The sequence below is a fragment of the Ambystoma mexicanum genome, chromosome 5p (genome assembly GCF_040938575.1).
Source record: "Ambystoma mexicanum isolate Mex_15411 chromosome 5p, UKY_AmexF1_1, whole genome shotgun sequence".
Classification (NCBI taxonomy): domain Eukaryota; kingdom Metazoa; phylum Chordata; class Amphibia; order Caudata; family Ambystomatidae; genus Ambystoma; species Ambystoma mexicanum.
The window spans coordinates 753,127,977-753,152,166 of NC_090930.1; the positions used below are offsets into that span (position 1 = coordinate 753,127,977).

At 44.7% G+C, this 24,190-nt stretch overlaps 1 protein-coding gene across 1 annotated transcript in view; it reads left to right on the forward strand.

Annotated features, from left to right (window-relative positions):
- Window positions 1–24,190, forward strand: part of GLB1 (galactosidase beta 1) — a 622,172-nt gene that overhangs the window by 249,947 nt on the left and 348,035 nt on the right. The window contains exon 5 of the mRNA XM_069613134.1: window positions 14,720–14,814. Coding sequence (XP_069469235.1) covers window positions 14,720–14,814 — 95 coding nt within the window. The remainder of the gene's footprint in view (window positions 1–14,719; window positions 14,815–24,190) is intronic.

The window sequence follows — 24,190 nt, forward strand, 5'->3', positions numbered from 1 at the left end:
GAAGCGTCTCTAGGCAAAACAACTATTTTGAGCAGTGCTGCTCTCCCCATCATGGCCAGGGCTAAACTGGACCAGAACATCATGCTATTCTTAATACCCTCAATTGCTTTCACTGTATTATGTCTGTGTTCCATCTCTATCTTATGATAAATATTCACACCCAGATACTTGAATGTCACGGTCTGCCAGGGTATTCGCAGGACAGGTAGCCCCGCCACTGGGGTGCCCCCTGTACCTTCCCAAGGGGAACATGCTAGACTTCCCGGGGTTCACCGATATGCCTGAGAGGGTGGCATAACGATCCATCACCTCCAGCACATATTGCAAGTTTTCCTCCGGGTAGCGCAGGTAGAGAAGCATATCGTCTGCATACAATATCAGGTGCGTGCCCCCCATCGTGCAAATCCCAACCTCCCTGTATTGTTGCAGCAGGCATGTTGCTAGCGGTTCTAATGCCAACCCTGCTGAGTTGCCATTTGTCTGAAATTGTGGGACCGGTTTTAACTCTTGCCATCGGGGAGCTGTATAGCAGCTGGACCCATCTAGTATATACAGGTCCCATACCGTAACCTTTCAGGGTCGCCTTTAACCACGCCACCTCACTGAATCAAAGGCTTTCGCCGCGTCCAGCGACACGATGGCCATCTCTCCTGAGTCTTCCTTAGTTTGATCAATAATGTGGTGCAGCCTCCTTTGGTTATCTGTGATATTTCTGCCTGGGACATAACCCGTTTGGTCTGGGTGTATCAGCTTGCCGATACCCCTCTTTAGTCTATTAGCTAGCAATGCTGTGAGAATTTTGCTATCCTGATTAACCATGGACAAGGGCCTATATGACCCACATTGCGTGTCCGGCTTGCCTGGTTTCAAGAGCGGGATGATCACTGCCTCGCGGAGGGACGGCGGCAGTTCCCCCTGCTCATAGGCTTCATTAAACATAGCCAGCAGTGGCTGGAGTAGCTCCTGCTTATATGCTTTATAAAAATTCACTGGGTAACCCATCCGACCCGGGCGCCTTACACGTGGGGAGGTGTTGGATCACCGCCTCCAGTTCGTCTGCGGTGATGGGGGGGGTGTCCAGATCTGCACGTTCTAGGTCATCCAAGGTGGGCAGCCCCACATCCTCTATTGTTTCCAGTATTTCCTGGCTCATATCCTCTCCTGTGACCTCATATAAACGTCTGTAGTACTTGAGAAACTGCCCATTTACCCCTTCTTGAGTGTTATAAGTTCGACCTTCCGCGTCCCTAACCTCTCTGATCATTGAACGGGGAGTCTCATTTTTGTATAGCCAGGGCAGCAGTCTACCTGGCTTATCCCCCCCCCATGTAACCTCACCGTATATTTCCTATAATTTAATTTACATAATCTATCCCAGAGTTCCATACAGGCTAATTGTAAGTCTTTTATCTTAGTGCTGTTCTCACGGGTGGTCCCCACATTGCGAGTAAGGCCCTCCAGCTCTCTTTCTGTTTCCAGCAGTTCCCGCTCAATACCCCCTTGGAGCCCTTTAGATTTTGATATGGCTACCCCACGCACCACCACCTTGAATGCCTCCCGTACTGTTACCACAGAACGTACACTGCCCGTATTAATTTCAAAGTATTCCTCGATAGCCACCCTCAGGTCATCTCGAAATTCTGCATCCTGTAGAGCCTCAGTTCTGAGCCTCCAAGTCGGGATACGCGCTCTGGGGGGTTGATGCTGCCACTCCACAACTAAAGGCGAGTGGTCGGATAGTACCCTGGCCTTAGATTTGGCCCCCACCATTTCTCCTGCTATCTCCGCCGCGGCAAACATGTAATCCAACCTTGTATGCAGGTCGTGCGGCGCGGCGTAGTGCGAATACTGCCTACCCGTCGGATGTAGCCTTCTCCACACGTCTTCCAGACCAAGGTCTATCAATAGGGTCCTAAGTGCTTTGGCTGCTGGCGCTGGCTTCCCTGATTTGTCATCTGACTTATCAGTCCTGGGGTTCAGGATGCAATTGAAATCCCCTCCCCACATTATCGCGACACCCACCAGGGGGCTAATTTTCCTATATAGGGACCTAAAATATGCTGCTGTATCGTGGTTAGGGGCATACAAATTTACAATGTTCACCTCCCTATTTTCCAGAATCCCCGCCATCACCACCATCCTGCCCTCTGGGTCTATTGTCGAGCTAAGCAAACGAAACGGCACATGCGGTGCCACCCAGGTGATCACCCCCCTTGCAAATGCCGTGTATGTGGCACCTATAATATTCCCTTTCCATTTCCTTCTAACCACCTCCAGCTTCTCCTTGGTGAGGTGGGTCTCCTGTAGCAAGGCTATGTCAATGCGCATCCTCTTTAAATACATCATCACTTTGTTGCATTTCAAATAGCTATTGAGGCCCCGCACATTCCAGGTCACCACTCTGAGATTTGTTCTCTTCCTCATCAGATGTGGAGGTGGAACTAGCCTCAACCGAAAACTCACTTCCCAAGTTTACTGCACGCTCACCCTCAGAAGCAGATTGTTTCAGATTCTTCAGCAAGTTCTGTGCCTTAATCCAACTCAGACAGCATCAGTAAGTTAAGAGCCTCTTCACCAGACATCTGACGTGAAGCCATGACTACTGTCGCGATCTAAACTTTTACTGCCCAAAGAATAGATAAAGTAGGGTGTGGAAGGGGAAGGTCACAAGCACTGAATGACTGCAAGTGGAAATAAGCTACAAAATGTGGTGACGCTTTGCAAAGAAATAGGCAGTACTGACCTATTGAATGCATGGACATTCCACCAAAACAAAGTACAATGCAGTTGCAAACAAGTCAGTCTTGCTGTCAACAGTTTTAGTCACCATTTTATTATCCTGCCACACAACCCAGTAAGTGACTCAATTATTGGGACCCCCATCCCCCAAACAAAACCTCTGGGCAAACTTCATTATGTCATCAATGAAAACGACCATGCCTCTCTTAGATAGGTGCACTCCGTTTCGGTGAAACATCAGTTCACCTTTGATAAAACCATAGTGAATTGTCTGAATTTTGGCATTGTCCTTGGTCAATCTTGCCAGTTCGCCGTTAAGTTTCCTCACTGAGGAGTTGATGGCCTTTTTCTTCCCTGGAGTTCTCGAATCCCTCCTTGGAATCATTTGCGACCAAGCCACCACTGTGTTTGGGAACCTAATCGATATCCCCTCCAGTTCAGCCATCAGTAGCTCTCACACCCCTCTCCATCCCATAGACGCCATATAATTTCCTCCTAGATAAACAATTTTCAAAAATTGAGGTGGAACATCTCTTTTTGCCTGGGCATTGCAAATGATTACTTTGAGCTGGCAAAGCAACATTCCTCTGACACCAAACAAGTACAATGACACACAATCCCTCTGAGACCGAGATGTGCTTGGGCCTTTGAAATGTGCTACTGCCCTTCAAATGAGAGTGCCCGACAATCCATACAACCATCATCCTCACTAGGAAATGGAAAAATGAAAAACTAACATGAATAGGGCCAGACGTAAAGTCTATCCATTAGCACAGCAAGTGCATTAACACATGTCTCTTACAACAATCTCAGACACACGCTTCCCCCAATGTTATAATAAGTATTTACCATGTGAGAGAACACTAGGTCATTATGTAATTGGCACCTACTTTTCAGGAAAGAGGTGAAGGACACATTATGTCAGCTTGTGCCAATGTCACAGTTGTGCTGGCACAATTGTAATCGGTGAATTGTTCTGTTCCTGCTGCACAATGTGTGTACTTCAATGTGGTAAAGAGAGTTGCACGTACTACACCGTGATACGGAGGGATCAGGGAAGGTAAATGGGAGAGAGATACTGCCACAAAGGAGGACTAAGCCTCAGTGAAGTCTCTAAGGCTTGCACTTCTTGGGGCGCTGTACTATACGCAAAAATCTCCCACAAGCCACCCACTTGCCTTTTTTACACCTCATACAACACTCCTTACCACCATCTACCACCCTTTGAGGTGAGGAATCTGAGACCGCATACAATAGCCCAAGCATCCTGCAGCAGATGTCAATGGTACACGGGGCAAGCCTATGCCGATATAGCAGTGCAGATGAGGCTCCCGGGCCCGCAGTACTGACCTTGACTCCAGAGACGCCTAAAGCCAAGCGGTTCATCAAAGCCGGTGAGTTGAGGGGAGAACCGATACGACCGGGCTGTGTGGAGTGAGAATCGCAAAGTGGCAAGTTTTGAAACAAAACTGATGAATTATAATTGAACTGTAAAAGGTGTGAAGCGGAGACCAGTGGCAGAGGGAAACCCACACCACGTGGGTGCCAACTCAAGAGACCCTGGTCGATATCCTCATGTGAAAGAACTACAAGAAACCAGAAGGCCGCCAAAGGAACTCTAAGTGGTCATATGTGAGGGTTCATACAAAAACCCTGTACATTCGAAAGGACTTTGATTCGAGAATTGGCATGAAACCAGGGGAAGTGAATCCTGTATGGTAAATAAGAAAAAGAACGTGACTCCCACAGACATTGGAAAGCAGTAGAAAACGCAGAGCAGGGTCCGAGCCCGGAGGAGGGATATCCGGGGTGAAACTAAACTTGAGAGGTCCGAGCCTGAACGAGGGAGATCCAAGAAGTTACGCTATTACCCAAACTGTAATAAGAAAAGAATAAGAAACGTAAACCAAATTCTATTGAGAAAGGGTCAGCCCAGAAGGGGGGGGGAACCCAAGGGTGAAGCCCTCACCCAAACTAAATTGTGATATATTGTGTATGATACGAGAGGGTCATCCTAGAACAGGGAGATCTAGGGGGGGAAAGCCATCACCCTATCTGAACTTTCATTTATTATAATTGACAAGGGTCAGCCCAGAAGTGGGGGACCCATAGGTGAATCCATCCCCCAGTGAATATTGGGAACACACTTTCATTTGTTAAGGAACCTTTGTTTTTGTTGGTTGAATACATCAGGCCTCCAAGGCAAGAGACTTTCAGAAGAAACAAGACTTAGCCATCGACGGTCCTGAGAATAGCCATTGGAACTGTCTTGTGCTGGAGAAGCCCGAGACTGTACTGTGCTCCAAGCTCTCATCTTGTCCCGTGTCTAAAACGTGGGGAAGGGAGACCCGGGCTACCGCCTCCTGACTTATCATTTGAGAACACTTATTCCTTTCTTGAAACTTAACCCCCACACCCTTTGTATTTAGCGTAAGGAATTGGCAATAGGTTTTTCTTAGTATAGGCCCTTTTATTTGACTTGACGCCACTCGGACTGCCTTATTTTCATTTGATGGTCGACACCTGTCCCTGTCTTTTATTTAGGTTTAGATTAGGCGTTTTTCCAACCTGCATACTACTCTCATTGTTCAATTAAACACCCTTGAACTGTAATCTCTTGTGTCTGTCTTACCTGTTGTCACCATGAGTTCCTTACAGTAGCGAGAGAGGTTTTATGAGCCGCAATCCATCTCCAAGTGAGACTATGATGGTTGCCAGCCTTAGGTCCCTGGGCTATTCCCCCATCTTCAGGTTATCCTGGAATATTTTCAACATGGGATCCGTTAATTCATCGGTGAGCCTTTTCCACAGTTCGGCTGGGAATCCATTAGGACATGCTGCCAGTACTTCCTCTTGTGTGATCTGTCTCTAACGTTGCTGCTTGCGGAACCGTTGTGTGTGGGAGGGTGGGGGGGTATCTCTTCCTGGAGGTCTGCATACCCTGTTGTTTGATGGTCTTTTGGGACGGTGTACAGCTGTTTTATAATATTCTGTGAATGTTTCACAGATCCCGCCATCTTCCCTAACCACCCCTCTGGTCCCTTTCGAGATCTGTTGCCCATATCTTGAGGGTTCATCGTGTTTTTCCAGCCATGCCAGCAGCTTATTCACCTTATCTCCTACCTCATACACCCATTCCTGCGATGCCAGATGAGGTTGCCTCACTGTGTCCACTGCAATTGTGCAGCAGGAGTCTCTTGCCTGCAGCAACTGGTGTTGCGTATCCTGGGAGCGGCTTGCCAGAAACACCCATTGTAGACGCACCTGCTTCAGCTCTGCTTCTGACAGTTTCGCCAGCCGCTCCCTGGCTGCAAGAAACGAGACCGCCTCTTCCCATATAATTGCCTTATATCCCTCCCAGTGCGTCCCCGGACACTCTACTGATGTATTGTTCAACTCAAAGGATTCTTCTGTTTTGCTCTATAGCTTGTTCATTACCTCTGGGAACCCTAGGGAGTATGCTTTCAGTCGACAGAAGGAGCAATCTCTTTTTGCTTCTACCCCCAGCGATGCAGGCGTGATCAGAGATGGCCCTCGGTAGGAGTTGAGCATCTGTAATCCTAACAGCATCCGAAAGAGGCACAAAGTGGTAGTCCATACTAGAGAGGGAAAGATGTGCTCCGGAGTGGAAGTAGTAACCCAATTGTTGCCGATGTGTAGTCCATCTTAAAACCACCATACCATTGGCACTTACAAACTCCTTAAGTATAGCTTGTGTCTGATGTAGCCCGGACGGTCCCGGGAATCTATCTCCATTCCTTTCTATCACCTCGTTAAAATCTCCACCCAACGGCCATCGATCTACCCTATGTTGAACGAACAACCCTTGTGCTTCACAGAGGAGATCCTTGTTCAGAGACGGCAGGTCATAAACATTAAGCAGTCCCAAGATGTCCCCCCTGGGTTATCCTATTAGTAATACATAGCGCCCTCTAACATCTCGGACTGTCACCGAGACAGTGAACGGAATATGTTTTCGCATCAGTACCATTACTCCCCTTGTGAGCTCTGCATGTGCATTTAGGGCATAGTTAGAGCTTTTAAATAACATGCATTCTGTATCTAATAAATGCTTCCCTTGAACAAATACAAAGGTGAGTCTATACCGATTCACCCTCTACAACACCATTCCCCTTTTTATCCTTTCACACAGGCCGTTAATATACCACGACAGTATTACCAACTTCTGATCATTCACCTCAGCCATTGAGCTGGACAGGGAAACCATTATCCTGGATATGTCTTGTGGTTGCGTGTCTGTAGTACCAATAAGCCTAATGATTGCCGCATTGACGTCTTGGTTATAAATCCTCCCCACCCCATACATCCTATAACGCAGTGCATCTGTCTCCCAACTTGAAAACTAGGTATAGCTATATCGCGAGACCTGAAGCCATGCTCCCAAAAGGAGTCCTGAACCTCCTCCCCACATTAAGGGATACCCTTCCCCTTTCCCTTCCTCCTCTCACGTCTCCCGCCCCGCCTATGGTGATAATACTGCATTTTGTGTGAGGTCCCACCCAGTCCTTTGTGTCAGCTATCACCGACTTCTCTCCCTTATGACCCCCCTCCTCCCTGTACAGTAACCAATATTTCCAGGCAGTCGATAGTCGGTTGAGATAACAGTGAGACAAGCCAAAGCCAACCTCACAGTGCACTCTTAGTGTTTCATGTGAGTCTTAGTGGACCCCCCTCTTTCAGTCTCTCTTTGCCTTGCCCATGGGCTCTTTCTCCAGTGATTGAGTACCATGTGCCTCCACCAGCACTCGGCCAGCAGGCGTGACAGTGGGGCAATTCAACTCCACAGCGACCCTGTCAGTTCCTGGACTCTGTGGTCTTCTACCTGGTCTATTGCTATCCGACCTCCCGCTCAATGGTGGAATCCAACCGATCCGAGACTTCTTGTAGGCTGTGAAAGAAAAAGGAACGATCGTCCGCCAACACTTTAAGACTAGCTGGAAAAAACATCAGACATTTATAGCCAATGTCTTTCAGCTTCCTTTGTACAGTGTTGTAGAATCTGTGTTTTCTTTGCACTTCTTGGGTAAAGTCTGGGAAGATCATAATCTTGGACAAGCCCTCTTATCTCTGAAGTTGAGTTTTACTCATGTGGGGGTGTCCCTACCGGTGGTCGTCTACCAGGAACTCTGTGAGCTGTCTCGATTGACAACCATTTCGACAGCCCTTTGATCTTCATGGTGTCTATGAATAACTTTTCCAGGAATAGTTCTGTACTGCGGCCCTCGTCACCTTATGCCACTCCAAGAATTTGTACGTTGCTCCTCTGGGAACGACCTTCAGTGTCTTCCGTCGGAACTTCTATGGATCGTGTCATTGCGGTGAGGACATCCAGCCTGGCCCTTAGCACCACCAGTGCGTCTTCCGCCTCTCCCACTCTGTTTTTCACTTCGGTCACCCTCTCATTTACCTTTTTGAGGTCCGCTTTGACCAGGGACACCTCGATCCCTAACTGCCCCTTAATCTCCAAAGAGGACCTGGAGTCTTGCATCGTCGACATCAAGTTCTCTGTCGATATTTCACTTACTATCCCGGTTTCTGACATAGTGTTCCCTGTGGGGTTTGGCACTTGTTTGGGTCGACCTCCTTTGGACCCCAGGCATTGTTCTTACTTCTGCTGATGTTGGCCCTTAACCATGATCGACTGTCTTGCGCATATTTCTCGTCCAGCCTCATCCAATCAGTCTCAAATCAGCACACCAGCACATCCCAGGCCAAAGGCTGGCCGGCCAGACCACACAACATCTTCAGAAGGGGAGGGGACCAGCAATCCGCCGTGTATGGCGGTCCGCACCCACTGAGCACAGCGAGCATTTATCAGTTGTCAGCTGCCCAGTCTGTGATATGCTGTATTTGGATCAGAGGTTTGTTACAATATTTCTCACTCTCTACTGCCGGTCAAGTGCCAGATATCTGGCCCCATAGAATCAAAAACAACTGCCTATGCTGGAAATTTGAAAAGACTTAGTGGAATGAATCACTTGGGTAGAATTTAATTTCAAATTATTTTATTTTGATTTTATTATCAATTAATCAGGATAGTAGAAAAAACAAGCAATAATACGGCATTAGCAACGTGAACAATGAACAAGTTTGTGGTATTGGAAAACAAATTGATGAAAACAAATAAAGAAAAGAATAATGATAAACGCTGCATTTATTGAATGCCAAACTAAAAGAAAGTTATTTGAATGATCACAAGAAAATGCTGCATGTATTGAATAACAAACTGCAAGTAAGTTGCTATTTGAGTGAGCACAAGTTAATGCTGCATATATTGAAAACCGAACTGAAAGAAAGCTGTTATTTGCCTGTACTATGATGTGCTGAATGGTGAATGAACATTTTCAAATAGACATATTAAGTGGCATGCTGCCAGTTAAACGCAATATGAAATAAATTAAAGACCTGTGATGAAACTGAAGAGTTGTTTTGAGAATTACAGTGTGGAAAGTGAAAACCCAAGATAGTAGATCCTAAAAAGGGGGACAGCAGCTTTGAGGAGATTTACGGTTGCACGGCCTGTGATGGGTGGACCGTGCGGCCTGACCGCTGCGCCCAGACCAGAAAGTCTCCTAATATGAAAGTTACCAACATTAAGAATCAAGCCAAAGACAAAGTATAGGGTTACTGGTTACATGACCTGTGATGGGTGGACCATGTGGTCTGATAACTGTACCTAGACCAGGAAACCCTGAATGGTGAAAGAGCTGCACAAAAGCATGAAATAATTGGCGAAGCAAATCTGAAGGTGGGTGAAGTAGACCCAGTGTTTTCTTGTGAACCTTGAACAGATGAAACGATGTGAAGGCTCAGTTTAAGTCTTGGGGAAGGGAACCCTGAGAGCCAAACAAGCCAGATACATTTATCTTGGGGAAGGGAGTCCCAGGACCTCAGTTTTGTGTGAACTGTGCTACATTTGAACTTGGGAAGGGGAAGCGCAGAACCTTCGTTTGGTGTGAATTGTGATGCACTAGAACTTGAAGGTAATTTCAGAACTTGACCTCAGAACTTGACCTAACTCTATTGAAGTTAACTTATATTGGAACTGTATTGAACTTCAGATAGTGAACTCCAAAAGAATTCAAGCTGCAAGTAGCTCAACCTTTATCTTTGAACACTTGTATTTTGCTGAGAAGATTCCCCCACTATGTTTATTTATAGTTGTGAGGACAAGCATAGGGTATGACACAGACAGATTCTTAATTTGGATTTGTAGACAAAGACTTCTTTAGATTCTTTAGGAAAGGCGCATTCCACCTTAACATAGGGCAAGTTAGGCGTTACACCATCCTGATCATTATTATAGTTTTGTTTGGAACTATACATCTGTTGTCTCTCATCTCTCTTGATACCATGCCTGTCTGTGTTCCTATTCCTGTAGAGATGTCTGTGTGGCTCAGAGAATACCTGTGTATTTGTTTTCTACAGCTTTCAGTTTGCCATGTCTCACGAAAAAAGGCCTGCGTTTTTCATTTCATACAGTGGAATGCTTACCGGTATTGTTTCGTCAGGATAAACGCTGTAGCAGTGGTCTCAGTGTGTTATGGATTTCGGTATCGGAATGCTCGCGGCAAACGGAAGTAGTGTACTGGAGTAAGCAGGGTAACCGCCATGTGGCCAAACTTGATGTCTCATCGGTGCGCTCCATATCTACCCTGTGGTAACGGAGGTGCCATATTGGCGCAGTATGCACCGAAGGGCTAATGCACCCATATGTCCGAAACCTGCTATGTATGTGTAAAACAACAAACACAACTGAAAATATAACATCTGTGTGCATCATGCATTTGTTGAAGGGACGTATGCTGACCTCTACCTGTAATAAATGAGCACACATCAAAAATATTCAATTGGGTGAGTTCTGCAAGTTGGGAACTCAAAAACTAATCGGAGTTAAGATGTTCATCATTGTACAGCCGTGTTGGTCTGCTCCTGATGACGCTGCCTAGAAATGTACGTATTTGTGGTACCGTTCACTGAATGCCTACTGGGGTAGTTTACTAGAGTAACAGTCACATGGGCAAACTGGCTGCAACATCAGTGTGCTCCATATTTATCCTGTATGTAACGGGGGTGCCATGCAGGCGTGGTATGCATCAAATGGCTAATACACTCACATAGCCAAAGCCTGCTATGTGTTTGTAAATGAAAAACAGACACAACCGCAAGTATAACCTCTGTGCAATTCATGCATTGGTTGAAAGGACATGTGATGGCCTCTCCCTGTGGTTAATTAGAGCACATTGAAAGTCTTCAATTGGGCAAACTCTGCAAGTAGACTTCACTAAAGCAAAGAAGGTTTAGAGTTCAGGGTGAACTCTAAACCTAATCGGAGTTCAGACTTAAATCATTCTACATCCATGTTGGACTGCTGGTGGTAGTGCCATCTGGAGGTGTACGGATATGTGATACCAGGACACAAGTGTGTAAGAACAATGCAGATGTAGGGATCACATTGAGAGAAGTGTAACACAAAGTTGACTGCTCTTCTGGGCTTCAAAGCAAAGATGCCCAATTTAGTTCTTCATTAAGGCCTCATTCATGAGTGTCTAATCTGTGTATCCAACTTTGCTCTAGCTTGAATAAGGGAGCTGTGGCTGAGAAATTGAGTCTGTTGGGGTCACATGATCCAGTATGAACTGGGTGAAATCTTCACCTCCATGATTAATGTATTGGAAATGCTGAATGAGTGGAGCTGAGTGTGCTGTTATGTATCTGACTTCTGTGCTCCTTCATCCTCTTTTCTGGTGGTCATACCCATGTGCAGGCGTTCACATTTGCACTTGATCACATAGATGGCATTGGATGTATTGCAATTTGTGAAGTTCCTTATTTGCCACTTAACATCACCATGGCTGAATCCCAATGTTTTTGAAGTCAGGGGACAGGCATTACAGTGACCAAATGGGTAGTGACCCCTTAATGACACTCTATGGATTGCATTTGGTTGCAACCGTATTTTGGGGCACATTCATTCATAGGATTGGTATTCAATCTGGAGTGTACCAATCTATCCCTGAGGTTTTTTGCTTTACTCCACGCAAATGGGGAGGGTGGGGGAGATTTGCTGGTGCAACCTGTGGCCTCAACTAGTCTCCAATATTTTAGTACTCGTTTTTTTTTATTTTGTTGGTATGGTTGCCAAAGGTTTTCCCATGGACAATCCGATCTTGATTTTCTTTTTCAGTTCTTGGTGATAAGTGTCTCTCTGTTTGTGAACCTTGCACGCTTTGCCACATGTTTGACAGTTTTACATGGGTAGCCTCTGTCCACGAGTCTGTCGGACAGTTTTCTAGCTTGAAGTTCAAAGTCATCCTTGAAAGTGCAATTATGTCTGGCCCTCAGCACCGTTCCCTGGTGAGCTTTGATGTCACTCCCTGGCTTCAGATTCTGGTGGCACCTATGTTTTCCAGTATCCAAGGATAGAGGTTTGTTTGTCTTTTTTTGTTTATATAGCGCTACAAACCCTCAAGTATCTGAGCGCTGCTAATTTCCCACAGTGTGTGGTGCTCATTTATCGACCTCGGAAGGATGAAAGGCTGAATTTGGCCCTGCCGGGATTCGAACTTCTGTCAGCAGGCTCTGCACGCATGTCAAAGCGAGCACTCTACTCGCTGTGCTATCTGACCGGCTGTGCACTGTGCCCCCTCCTTTGCCAACACAGCCTTCCCCGGCCACCACCCTTCTCACTGTTTTGTTTGTGCTGCTGCACCCACAAACGCTGAGGAGGCAGGGACCCCTCAGAGAAGCTCCCACCTTGTCATGCCCGGTGAGTGAAACCACCGCCTTCCTGACGAGTTGGGCACTTCTGTTTTTTCCTTTTCGCTCCACTTTCCTGGTGAAGATGGCGGCCGCACCTCCTCTGCACCATAGTTTCCCATCTCAAGCATCCTACTCGGACTGTCTAGCCTCGGTGGACAGCCGGTATCTTCTAGAGGGTCTAGCATCTCCCCAGGGACCCTTCTGTTGACCAGGTATGGGCTTTGGTCTGGATTTTGCAGGGTACCCGGACTGAGCTCCACTAGATCACAACTGGACTTCTGCTAGTCCAGGCCCCCTGCCCCCCTCCCCCCTTGTCCTAAAGTAATAAAACATGTGCTTTGCTGGCTTTCAAGTGGTCCATTTTGTTTTCGCCTTTTCACTGGGTTTTTGCATCTTTTTGTGTTCCGTATTTTGAGTGTCTCCTGAGGCATGGCTTGGTTCCCATTCAGGGTCATTTTGGCTGTCCTGTCTAGCCCTGCACCTAATAATAATAATAATAATAATACACTGTGAGTTCTGTACAATGTTGGATGGATGCTGGGGCCACCCACCACCGCTTCTTAACGCTGTATGTTGCTGGGGGCTTAGGAGTGATGCCATATTGTAGCAGAGTAGTGGGAAGGATTACCACTTGACCTGTTCCAGAAAAGCCTTTTCAGGAACAGGTTATTGACACCTTGCTGATGGACACCTTGAAGCTGTGATTCGTAAAACTTAATTTTCCCCATAATTATTTTTGGAGACGGAGATAGAAAAATATGTGGTAACATCTTTAAGATACTGAACAAATGATTTATTCGGCAGGAATTTCACATGGAGCCTGGAAATATTTAACATGCTCTTGTCACATGTTTGGCGACTGCGTAGAAGTTCTTCAGGCAGTGGCTTGTAGAAAACATTGAGACGTTCAAAAGGTTAACCAAAGGTCCAAGTAACAGTATGTAAGCTAGCTTGGGTTCTCGTGATGTGCCAAAGCTGAACACAAAGGCACAGGTTCGTGGTCTCTGAGAACACTGAAGGAAGAAATATTTTTTAAAGGCTAGTCCGACAGAAATGTACAAAAATGTGTCAAATTGGCTTCGGTTAAAAATTGATTTAATGAATCTCCATATCGGTTTCAGACTTGGCAAAATTATTTGAATCATATTTGGCATGTACCTCCATACCAGTACATTTGTTGTTGAAGTCATCGTTCCCAGAGTCGGAAGCTGTAGCGGGAAAACCCGTGCACTGCAGTGGATGCTGGGAATGTCCTGTGTTCTGATGTAGCGGCTGGTTTGTACTTCACTACTGACACTTATTGGTTGATTCAAACTGAGAGAAAAGCACTTAAATAAAAGCAATGTGCCAGATCCGAGTAACAGAGGTGGACGGAGTGCAGTATAATTGTATTATGGAATTTGTCATGCTGGAAAAATGGTTCTATCTTCATGCACGTTTCAGCAGTACACAGTATGAGGCGATCAGACGTTGTGGTCAAAGTTTAGGCTATGTATATAGGTGCATATGTTTTTCATATAAATATACATTCAGTAAGAAAAGGCAGTTGAGAAAGCGTTGACTGTTTTGTAATGCAGTATATCAACTTTTCACAACTGTGCTCATCCACTAAGGTCAGGTCAGTGCAGGAGTACACCATTTACCTGTCTCGGTACCCGTACTTCTCCTGTGTGCTATTTACAGCCTGAAAGATGGCGTTGCCCTGGAGCGCTTTTGAAAAAAAAAAAAGAAATGTTTGAAAATGGTGGAAATATGCATGAAATTAAGTGCTTACTTGCTTTTTGTTTGACTTTTCATGTTAACAGATACTTCAGATTTATTTCCTCAAACGAAAGGACATTTTAGTTGGGTTTTAAATTGTGATGAAGGGTAAGGAGCTAGATTTGACAAGATTTATATTTTAGGTATGTTTTCTTCTGAAGAAATCCGAAGAAATCCGTCTGGTTTATCCACAAAATAATAATCCCACTTAGTACATTATTCATTTTACCTGTGGTCCATTTTACAAAATAAAACGCCACTTGTGGAGCTGTCCCAAGTGGTCTGATACACTGTAAAGAAACGGTGATGCTAGTGAATTTGTCCCACAAATTACTGGGAGGAAAATGGGTTTTGCCATCTCTTGGAGAGACATCTATAATGTCCCTTTCTTGTGCGATTAATGCTGCTCCTCTCTTGACTGCTTGTTTCTTTGCAGATTACCTGGCGGCTGTGAACCAGTGGATGGGAGTCTTCCTGCCAAAGATCAAGCCTTTGCTCTATGAAAATGGAGGGCCAGTTATTACTGTCCAGGTAATAGACGTTGTACATTTACTGGGAGGTTAATGCGGTATGGTGTGGAAAGGGGATAACTAATGTGCAGTGTTTGGCAGGGATCAGGCTACTTGGTAATTGCTCTACTTATGCCGAGGACACTGGGATCATGCTTTGGTTACTTGAGCCCAAGAGAAGCATCTGGTGTTGGGGAGAATTCTCAATTCTGTGTTAATTCCCTTCTACCTTAGAGACCCCCAGATCTTTTGCTGGACTTTAGGACTTTTATTTTTTATCCTGGAGAGAGTGAGACCTTTTTTCCACTATCTCATGTATTTTTTTTTCTAATTTGAACCCTGTGTTTCATTTGGTTTTGGAGTCTGAAACTCCATAGGTATCATCTTTTTGTATTGTGACACAGCACCTTCAGCGCAGTGTCGCAGAGAATCCTTTGGATTTCTGCTAAGGTTTAAATACCTTCTTTTGGATAAACTACTGATTCCAAGAGTAATAAAGTGAAATTGACTTTACTTGCCTTATTCTCTTTGTAGACCCAGCACACACTATCTTACATAGTGCTGGAGCGGTTACTTAGTATCCCCTTTGTCTACGTTATCATGTAACATGTTTGTTACCCTTTCTTCAATTAATGGCTGGTGGCAGTGGTTCATTTTTCCTACCTTTTTTGCGTTTTTACCGCAGGCTTAATCTTCAGCTGCAGTATTGCACCCATGGGTGCCCATTTTGTCAAAAGGGCCCTAGTCGTCTTTTTTTGCCATTTCTTGTTGGAAAGGTCCTTCTTGAGATTTACTCTGCGCGCCAAACTAGGTTTGGTCCCTTTCTTCATTTTGTCTTTGGCGTGATTCACTGGTGAAGCCCGCCTCTGGCTCCAGCGTGTCTGGCAAGGCATGATGCGAGAGAGGTTCCCGGAACTCCCTTTGCTTAGTCTCCTTAGTTCAGGAATGCACCCAAAGGTGATTGTCTGGCTGTCCTTGGAGGACAGCTACCCTGCTGTGCGAGTGACAACTTGGCTGTGAATGAATGGGAGAAACTTGCATAAAAGGCAATGGGCCTCATTACGACCCTGGCGGAAATCGTGGCGCCAAATGCACCATGGAGCACGGCGGAAAGCTGCCGATAGCGCCATGGGGGTTGGCGGATTTACCGCCCCATTCCGACCTTGGCGGGGCGGTAAATCCCCATTCCCCATTTTACCCTTCCCCATTCCCATTTTTGCCCCATAGGGTATAATGGGAGTGGGGAAGGCGTTAATTACGCCACCGTAAAATACGGTGGCGTAATTAACAACAAGGTCCCGTAGCGCCATGGATTTCTCCGCCCGGAAAAACCAGGCGGAAAACGCTCCATGGCGCTACGGGAACTCGTAGTAGGGCGGACGGGTCCGCCGCGAATACCGCTGGCGTAAACCCACTCCGCCAGGGTCGTAATGAGGGCCAACGTCTTTTGCAAGGAAGGCAGATTCGACCACTGGACGAAGGCACCGAAGAAGAAACTGGAAGAGAAGCTTGCTGCACCCTCCTGGACCGTTGGTTTGCCCGGTGAAGCCTTGCTGAACCTCAGAATTTCTGATCGACTAGAGAAGCCTGGAAGGACAAAGTCTTCCCTTTGGTTGGTGCGACCAATCGACCCCAAGACGAACTAGACTGGAACTCCTCTCTGCTGACTGTACTACTTTGCTGCTGCAGGAACCGAGTGCCAGGGGAGAGGAACACCAGAATCGAGTGCATCGCCTTTAAGCCGGACCCGAGTTCCCGGAAGATCCTCCGGACTCGCTCGGAGGAGGACTAACCACGCCGGAGCCACCTCATCAGAGTGCTGGACCCCAGAACCAAGCAAAGTCCACAAGGTGTCCATGAACCGCGGTGGTGCTATTTGCGGGTGCTATTTGCGAGTAGCTGAAACTGCGAAGACACGCTGATCTGGAGGGTGTTCATTGCTGTCACTGACCTTACCGTAGTGCAGGAGTCCCCAGATGTCCTCCCTATTGTCCCCATGACTGAGGCCCAAGAACAGGATCTGCAGGACTACAACAGGAACAGAAGCCAGCTGGAACCTTCTCTTCAGACTCGAGGTACTGTCTAACTAGGGGTACTTACCTCTTGTTGTGTGTAGCTTGCTTGCTCTCACTGGAGACTTGCATTTGCTGCCTTTTGCAGAGTTGCTTGCATCTTTGTCCTTCACAAGCCTCCCAACTTGTGGCCCAACAGTGATTTCATTTTACAACAAAACTCTCTTTAACATTGTGCAAGACTCATGCAAGAGTTTTGTGCTATCTTCAAGAAGTGCCTTAGTTCCTGTAGACCTTTCTCAATTGACATTATCTGTCCTAGCTTCCTGAAGACTCTTCTTACCCTCTGACTTTGTGTTGATATGTCCCTCCTTCCAAAAAGTCATACATACCTTATTTGCATAGCTGGGACCTTGAACAGGCACTTTGTGACTAATGGAGTCTTTTGTTGCATCCTAAAAAGCTACATAGTGCTATGAGTTTGTGTAAATGGTACACATGATTTATTCGAATGTCACGTAACGTAACTTTAAGGCAAGGATTCCATCTCCTCAAGATGGATTCCAGTGCCCTGTTTCTCTGGTTGTCATCTGTAGGGCAACCCGCTGAGGTGTGTTTTATGTGCTTTGTAAGCAATGCCCATAAATGATTACTCCAGATAGTTACATACTTTGCTTAAGCCCTCCCCCGAAATACAGTTGATTAAACTGGGGGTGCAATTCAGCAGTCTCCCTCTCGAGATTGTATTGCATACGCATTCTAATGCATCTGGAGGAAGTGGACTTTGCAAGTCATCATTTCGTGCCCTGGTGACTCCTGTACTTGTTTTCTAACTCCAGGCTTAAATTTGGACCAGTAGTTGTCTGTTCCATCCTGTGTCTGTATGTGATTACCCCTGGGAACTGCTGCTGCAGATGCAGAGTATTAATTTGCTCTTATTTCTTGTAGAGCTATGACATTTGTGTATTCCATTGCCCAAGGACTGTGCAATGTAGTGTCCCATCATTTGCAGTAGGGGGCAGTGCTACGTCGTTCAGTGATGTAATAGCAGGAGGACTGGTGTGTCATAGTAAGGGAGTTTTTGACGGTTGGGACTGAAAAGAAGTGTCTTATGGCAGAGATTTGAGAGAGGATCAAGGTTTCTGGCAAGGGGGTTCCAAAATGTGCTCAGAACTAGGGCCTTCCCCTTGAATACCTCCTGAGGCTCCCTCTCCCTAGGGATGCCCCTGCATACAAAACTTGTCCTTTTTCTTAGTGTGTATTGTATGAGTCTCTGTGGGTAGAAAGAGGGGCAACGTTTTACGAGGTTAGCCCACCCATTGAACAATGTCTTGTAAGGATCTTACACGATTTTACAAGAATTCATCATACACGGTTCTCTTGAGTTGAGATTATACAATGTTGCCGCCTGAAACCTCGGTTTCAACACAAACCGGTCTGGTATCAGTCTCCCCAACTCACCGTTTGTGTTGACTTCACTTGCAATGCTTTATTGTAGGATCCAAGGACAGAACCACAGCAGCGAATGATTCTCTGCTCCTTGACTATCGATGCAGCAGAGCCCCAGGTACCTCTGACACACAATACAGTGTTGTTCAGCCATTGATTCCTGGTCTTAGGTTTCCTATTCTCAAAGGCTTCTGAAAGTAACCCTCTTTTGGTGAAAAGGTCAAGGACACTTCCCTCCTTGCAATCATCTTCGATTTTGTCTTTCTCCTTGTATTAAACTGCCATCTTGGAACCACTGTTTCCTCGTGTGCTTTGCCTTGCTCAAAGTGTGCTCTCGTAATCCGCCTTTTATCTGTGTGGGGAAGTGTGATGGAAGTCAGGTGTGTGTAATTGTCAGTGATTGCCTGGCCATTGTATCGGGACATGTCAGGCATACGGCTCGGGTGTTAGTCTGTTTTATCTCACAGTGATCTGTCTATGAGAGAGTGTTTGTGTTGGGGAAAGGGGGGGGCGTTAGTTCCTAAGTATCCTACCTGGTAGGATGGGGGTAAAGATGTTACAGGGAAGGGGCTACCGCGTTTGGCCATCCGTTGTCCCACATCCACTCCCCGAGGAACCCTCACTGAGTTGATCCTCCCACACTGCTCCCCCCTCACCCCCCCCAGGAACTGGATCCAAAAGCTATGTCTGTGTCCTGTGTAAGGAACTCAGGTTGGCAGCACTAAAGACAGACACAAGTGATCACAGTTCAAGGGTGTTTATTAAACTGAGTAAATGGTGAGAAAAATGCCTAATCTAAACCTAAATCTAAGATGGGAGCAAGCTACGACCATCAAATAATAAGTCAGTCCTAGTAGCATCTTGTCAAATAAAAGGAACTATACTAAAAAAACGCTTGCCATTCCTTACCGTTAAAATACAAAATAGCGTGGTATAATGCTCACCAGAAAAGAAAAGTGTTCAAAAAATGATGAGTCTGGATGTTGCAACTGGGGACTCCCTTCCCCACATTTTTAGCACAGGGCAAGGCGGGATTCTCAAGCACAACACTCGTCTCCGGAGTCGAGGACGGTGCCACGCTAGGCGGCGCGTCTCGCTGTCTTGGTTATAAGAGTGGGAGGGCCCCATGCACAGTTGACAGCTCTTACACCACATGTCGGCTGTAGTTCCCGGTTTTATGATTCCTTTCACAGAGGCTTTGTGGGTCTGGGTCGAAAAGGGCAAGGGCACTTCCCTCTTTGTCGTCCTTTCAGGTCTTACCGCCTTTCTCCTCCTTTTTAACTGCCGTCATGCAATAGCTGTCTCCTCGTGCATTTTCCCTTACTCAAAATGTGCTCTCATGCTCCACCTTTTATCCCAGTGGGGAAGGGAAAGAGGCATCAGGTGTGTGTGTTTGTCAATTGCCTTACTCTGCCTGACCCTGGATAGGATGGGGGGAAAAGGAGTTATAAGGAAGGGTGTACCGCGTCTCGCCCGTTGGTGTCCCACTTCCACCTCTTGAAGACCCCCCTACCCCATCCAGGTGATCCTCCCCCACTGGTCCACCCCCAGGAACTGTATACAATAGCAATGGACGTGTCCTGGCTACCTGGATGACAGATCTCCGGGGACTAGTGGGTGAGACACCTTCAGGTTTCTCCCACCTGGCCACCTCAATGACAGATCCCCGGGGACTAGCGGGTGAGATGCCTTCAGGTTTCTCACAATATGCTAAAAAGAAACCCAAGAAACAAAGATATTACATGGTGTTCCTATAAAGAGCTCTGTGAATTTAAACAGATGATGCAGGAGATGCTTAATAGTTGACCAATATGAATATTTTACATGTATTATGATTGTTTTTGGCTGTATGAAGGAGAAAATCCGAAAAACAAGAACTGAACAGTCATTTAATTTCAAAATGACAATGGTTTATGAGATGAATTGCTGAAAAGCTGAGATTTGATATGCCTATTGTGTATAGGGAACCTCTCATATTCCGAGCTTTTAACAGACAAAAAGCTTCCAAAATGCCCTCTTTCGACACACATTCTGGTGCATACTCTAACACTGTGCTCTAAAAAATAACATTTGAGTAGTTATTTAATTTCAAAAGGACTACCATATTTTATGAGTTGAATTGCTGAAAAGCCGATATTTGACACAATGCCTTTTGGGGATAGTCAGCATTTCATATTTTGACTTTTAAAACACAAATAGCTTCCTAAATGTCCTTGTTCTATACACATTTAGATATATACTTGCATACTATAAGATGTCACTCTAAAAACACATGGCAAACATAAGAATTTAACAATCATTTAATTTCAAAATGACTACCATTTTCTGTGAGTAATAAAAAGCGGATATTTGACACTGTACCCAACGGGAATAGGAAACATTTCATATTTTAAGCTTTTCAAAAAAGTTAAAGCTTCTAAAATTCCTTGTACATACATTCAGGTGTATACTTGCATACTATGCAGCTAAAAAAACACATGGCAAGCACATGCACAATCTTTCTTTTATGTTCAACATCGATAGAATACAAAAGTATGGCTAAAATGGTGGCTGCATAGACTACAAACGACAGGGACACACGCGATTATCATGCTGCAACAGAGGCGATACCCAGCATTTAAGTAGGTAAGAAGTGGGAAATTTGATACAAACTAGTAAACTTATTTATTTATTTCATTTATATAGTGTGCAAACAACCCAAGGACATCGAAGCGCTGGTTCAGGAAACAATGGTTCCAGGCAACACTTTCCTTGCATACAAAATGAGTTCAATTGTGCAGACATAGCAGGTACAGGATCGTATCTGGAGGTTAGATATACAGATATGCTGTGTAGATTCGATTTACCACAGATAATTATGTATTTACAGATATTCATTCATTGAAGGAATTTGAGAAAGCGAAGAACTAAAAATTACTCCAAGCACAAGAAATTGATCAGTAATCCAAAGAATAGTATGACTATAGATTTAAGTAAGTAAATATTCAACTAGATGAACAGTATGGGTTCAGATTAATTATGAACATATTTTTATAAAAAATGAATTGCAGGTCACACAAATTTGAGCGATATTTGGAGACTACATGAAATAAACAGACGGAACATAAGGATTATCATATGGTACAAGTAGGACTTGTATAGCTCAAAATAATTTTTTCTGATTATAATAATACCCTTTGTATATTGATTGGATAAAGATTAGTGTTTGATATACTCAAACACAACTATACTAATATATTTGTTCTTTTTTCCTATTTTATCTCCTATATCAATCTATGTAATTTTATTTCTATATAATATATGTATCGATATATTCTTTTATTATTAGACTGATACTGTAAATAAGAAAATGGCCCAGAAAAAGCTTACCATAGGATAGTTGACTTTTGTTTCTTATTTGGTGAAACGTGTAGGCTGAGATTAATTTGTGGTATCATTAAGTAACTGATTGATGTGAATACTAATGAGCTTTTCATTTACAACAAATTATGTAAATAGTGTAACCAATTAAGTTGTTACTATTCGTCGTAGAGGCTACGTGTAATTTTCCTTTTTGTGATTTTCCTTTTGTTGATGTTACAAGTACATATAAGTCATAAAAAATATATAAATACATGTACATTTGAATTTGTGTGTATTATTATTCCTAAATTACATTTGTTTGTGTTGAAGGCTGGAGAGGAAGCAGGCCTTGGTAATTGGATGAACTGTGAAGTTTTACATTGGGTAAAACTCAAAATGATATTTGTTTGACGATATGGCGCAAATAATAAGACTTAAATAAAGCTGCCATTAAGGTATTCTACCCTCATACCCATCTGGTGCTCTGTTTCACACACACCAAATGGATTTGTGTGGAAGGTTAGGCACCTTGTCTGTGCCTACACCAGACCACCCCTCCGTGCTTTCATTGCAGTCCTCCTTGGTTTTCGGCTCCTGGTTGACTCATTAGAAGACAGTAGGGCTTTATAAGGCTGAGCAATGAGTCTCCATCCAGATGTTGTAGATATACGTTTTTGGTGCACAAGTTTTTTATTAATCTTTAATGGGCCGCATTGATAATAAAATTCGCTAAATACTAGCATGCAGGCATTAGTTCATCGTTATCTGTGTTGGTTGTGGTTTTATAAAAAAAAATGTGTGGAGGGTATGTCGGCGGGGCCTACAAACCCCTCATTCGTGCATATGGAAGGTGGAGGAATACTTTGGATAAAGCGTTCATCTTTTACTGCTCTTACAGCAGTGCTACTGGTCTTTTTGTCTCAAAACCCTTCCGGTTGATCTCGCTAACGTTGTGCGCCCTCTCCTGTACAGCAACAGGTTAGTGCCTCCTTGCCCCTCGTTTCAGAGGGCCTTAAATTCATTACGTTCCGCAGAGCAAAAAAGGTGCACTTGTCCTACATCCCCCATCCTCAGACACCCATGCCCATCGTACCCTTCTCTAGTTAATATTGCTTTTGGCTTGAAAAGAGGAAGGGAAAGTGATGTGTGGAGCTAGCACATAGGCGTAGGGAGTGTGGCGACAGGGCCTTCACTCATATGTCAGGATCCCGTTCTGTTTGAACATTTGATTTGCATAGAGTGTGTACATCTACTGATCTGCAGCCAGGACATTAATAAGTCATGAAGGGGCTCTAAGGACTGCCAGTACTAGGAATATGCGGAGTGTGGCTTAGCCATCCTTCATTCTTTTGGTGCTTTCTTCCACTTATATAGTCAAGAGAGCATTTGTATTAAGATGCTTTAACATATGATTTAAATATAATATGATCACTAACCTTTGTCTCACAAGACATATTCAAGTGTTTTCCAAGTGTATTATTATAGGCACATTTGCATTCAAATGCCCAATTTGATTTCTCAATCTTATTATAGTCATATTTTTTCATTTGTACTAGACAATATTGATGGGTTAATGACTTTACAGATCTATGTGGTTTTCAGTTTGGTATCAACTTACAGTTCATGCTTTACTTCCCCTTCACAATCCAGAGGTGGGCTCTCCCAAGTGTGTTCCCTCATGCTAGATTACGACGCTGGCATGTACATTAATGAAATTCTTTTTTGTTTTTGTTTTCTCTAAAGACAGTTTATCCCCACTGTGACTAAATAGTCTCTAACAGTACTTTATTTCTGCAAGGGCAAAAACCAAAAGGGCTGACCTATTTCTAAACCACACTTAGCAAAGCAAGTGGACGCGACTGAAAAATGTGTCAGATTCACAGGCTCGGTTTGCTAAATCAGGACTGCTGAAGAGCTGATGATGATTCTACACTTAAAACCACACACTGGAAATATTTTTACAGTTGATTACAAAGCACTCTATTGCTGGAATCTTAAAGGCAAACATCACACCTGTGGACTGTTCCAATTTGCCCTGTGGTGTATGTATCCTACTTGCTTTGACCCACCCCCTACTGAAGTCCCCAAGCCAGCAAATTCCAGGCAGTCTACAATCTTCTGATTTATTCATTGATAAAACCAAAAGCAAACTCCATAATGATCTTGTCTACTTGTTCCCCAAAATTCATGTTTCCTAATCCTGTCCAACAAACCCTCTGATCATGAGATTACTGAAACTGATCTTTTTACTCCTTCATTGAAACTCTGTTTAAAACGGGCTATCGTTTCAGTGTGGTCTTGTCCATCGTTTCAATGTGGGTACACGTTTGCAGTGCAACTTAACGCCCGCTTTATAAAGCGTCTTTTATAGAAGGAAATGTCCAGACCCTGTTGAATTTGCCACATCATAGGACCAGCCTCAAGCCTCAAATCCTCCAATTACTCCAGGCTCGTCGCTAACTTCCCACCAACATTGAAAGAAACATGAATAAATGTGTAATCCTCCAACATTGCATCTCCAAATCCGTAATCACTTTGAACCCGTCCAGTTTAGCTTCTGCAAAGGGCATGGAGCAGAAACTGCCCCATGGCCCT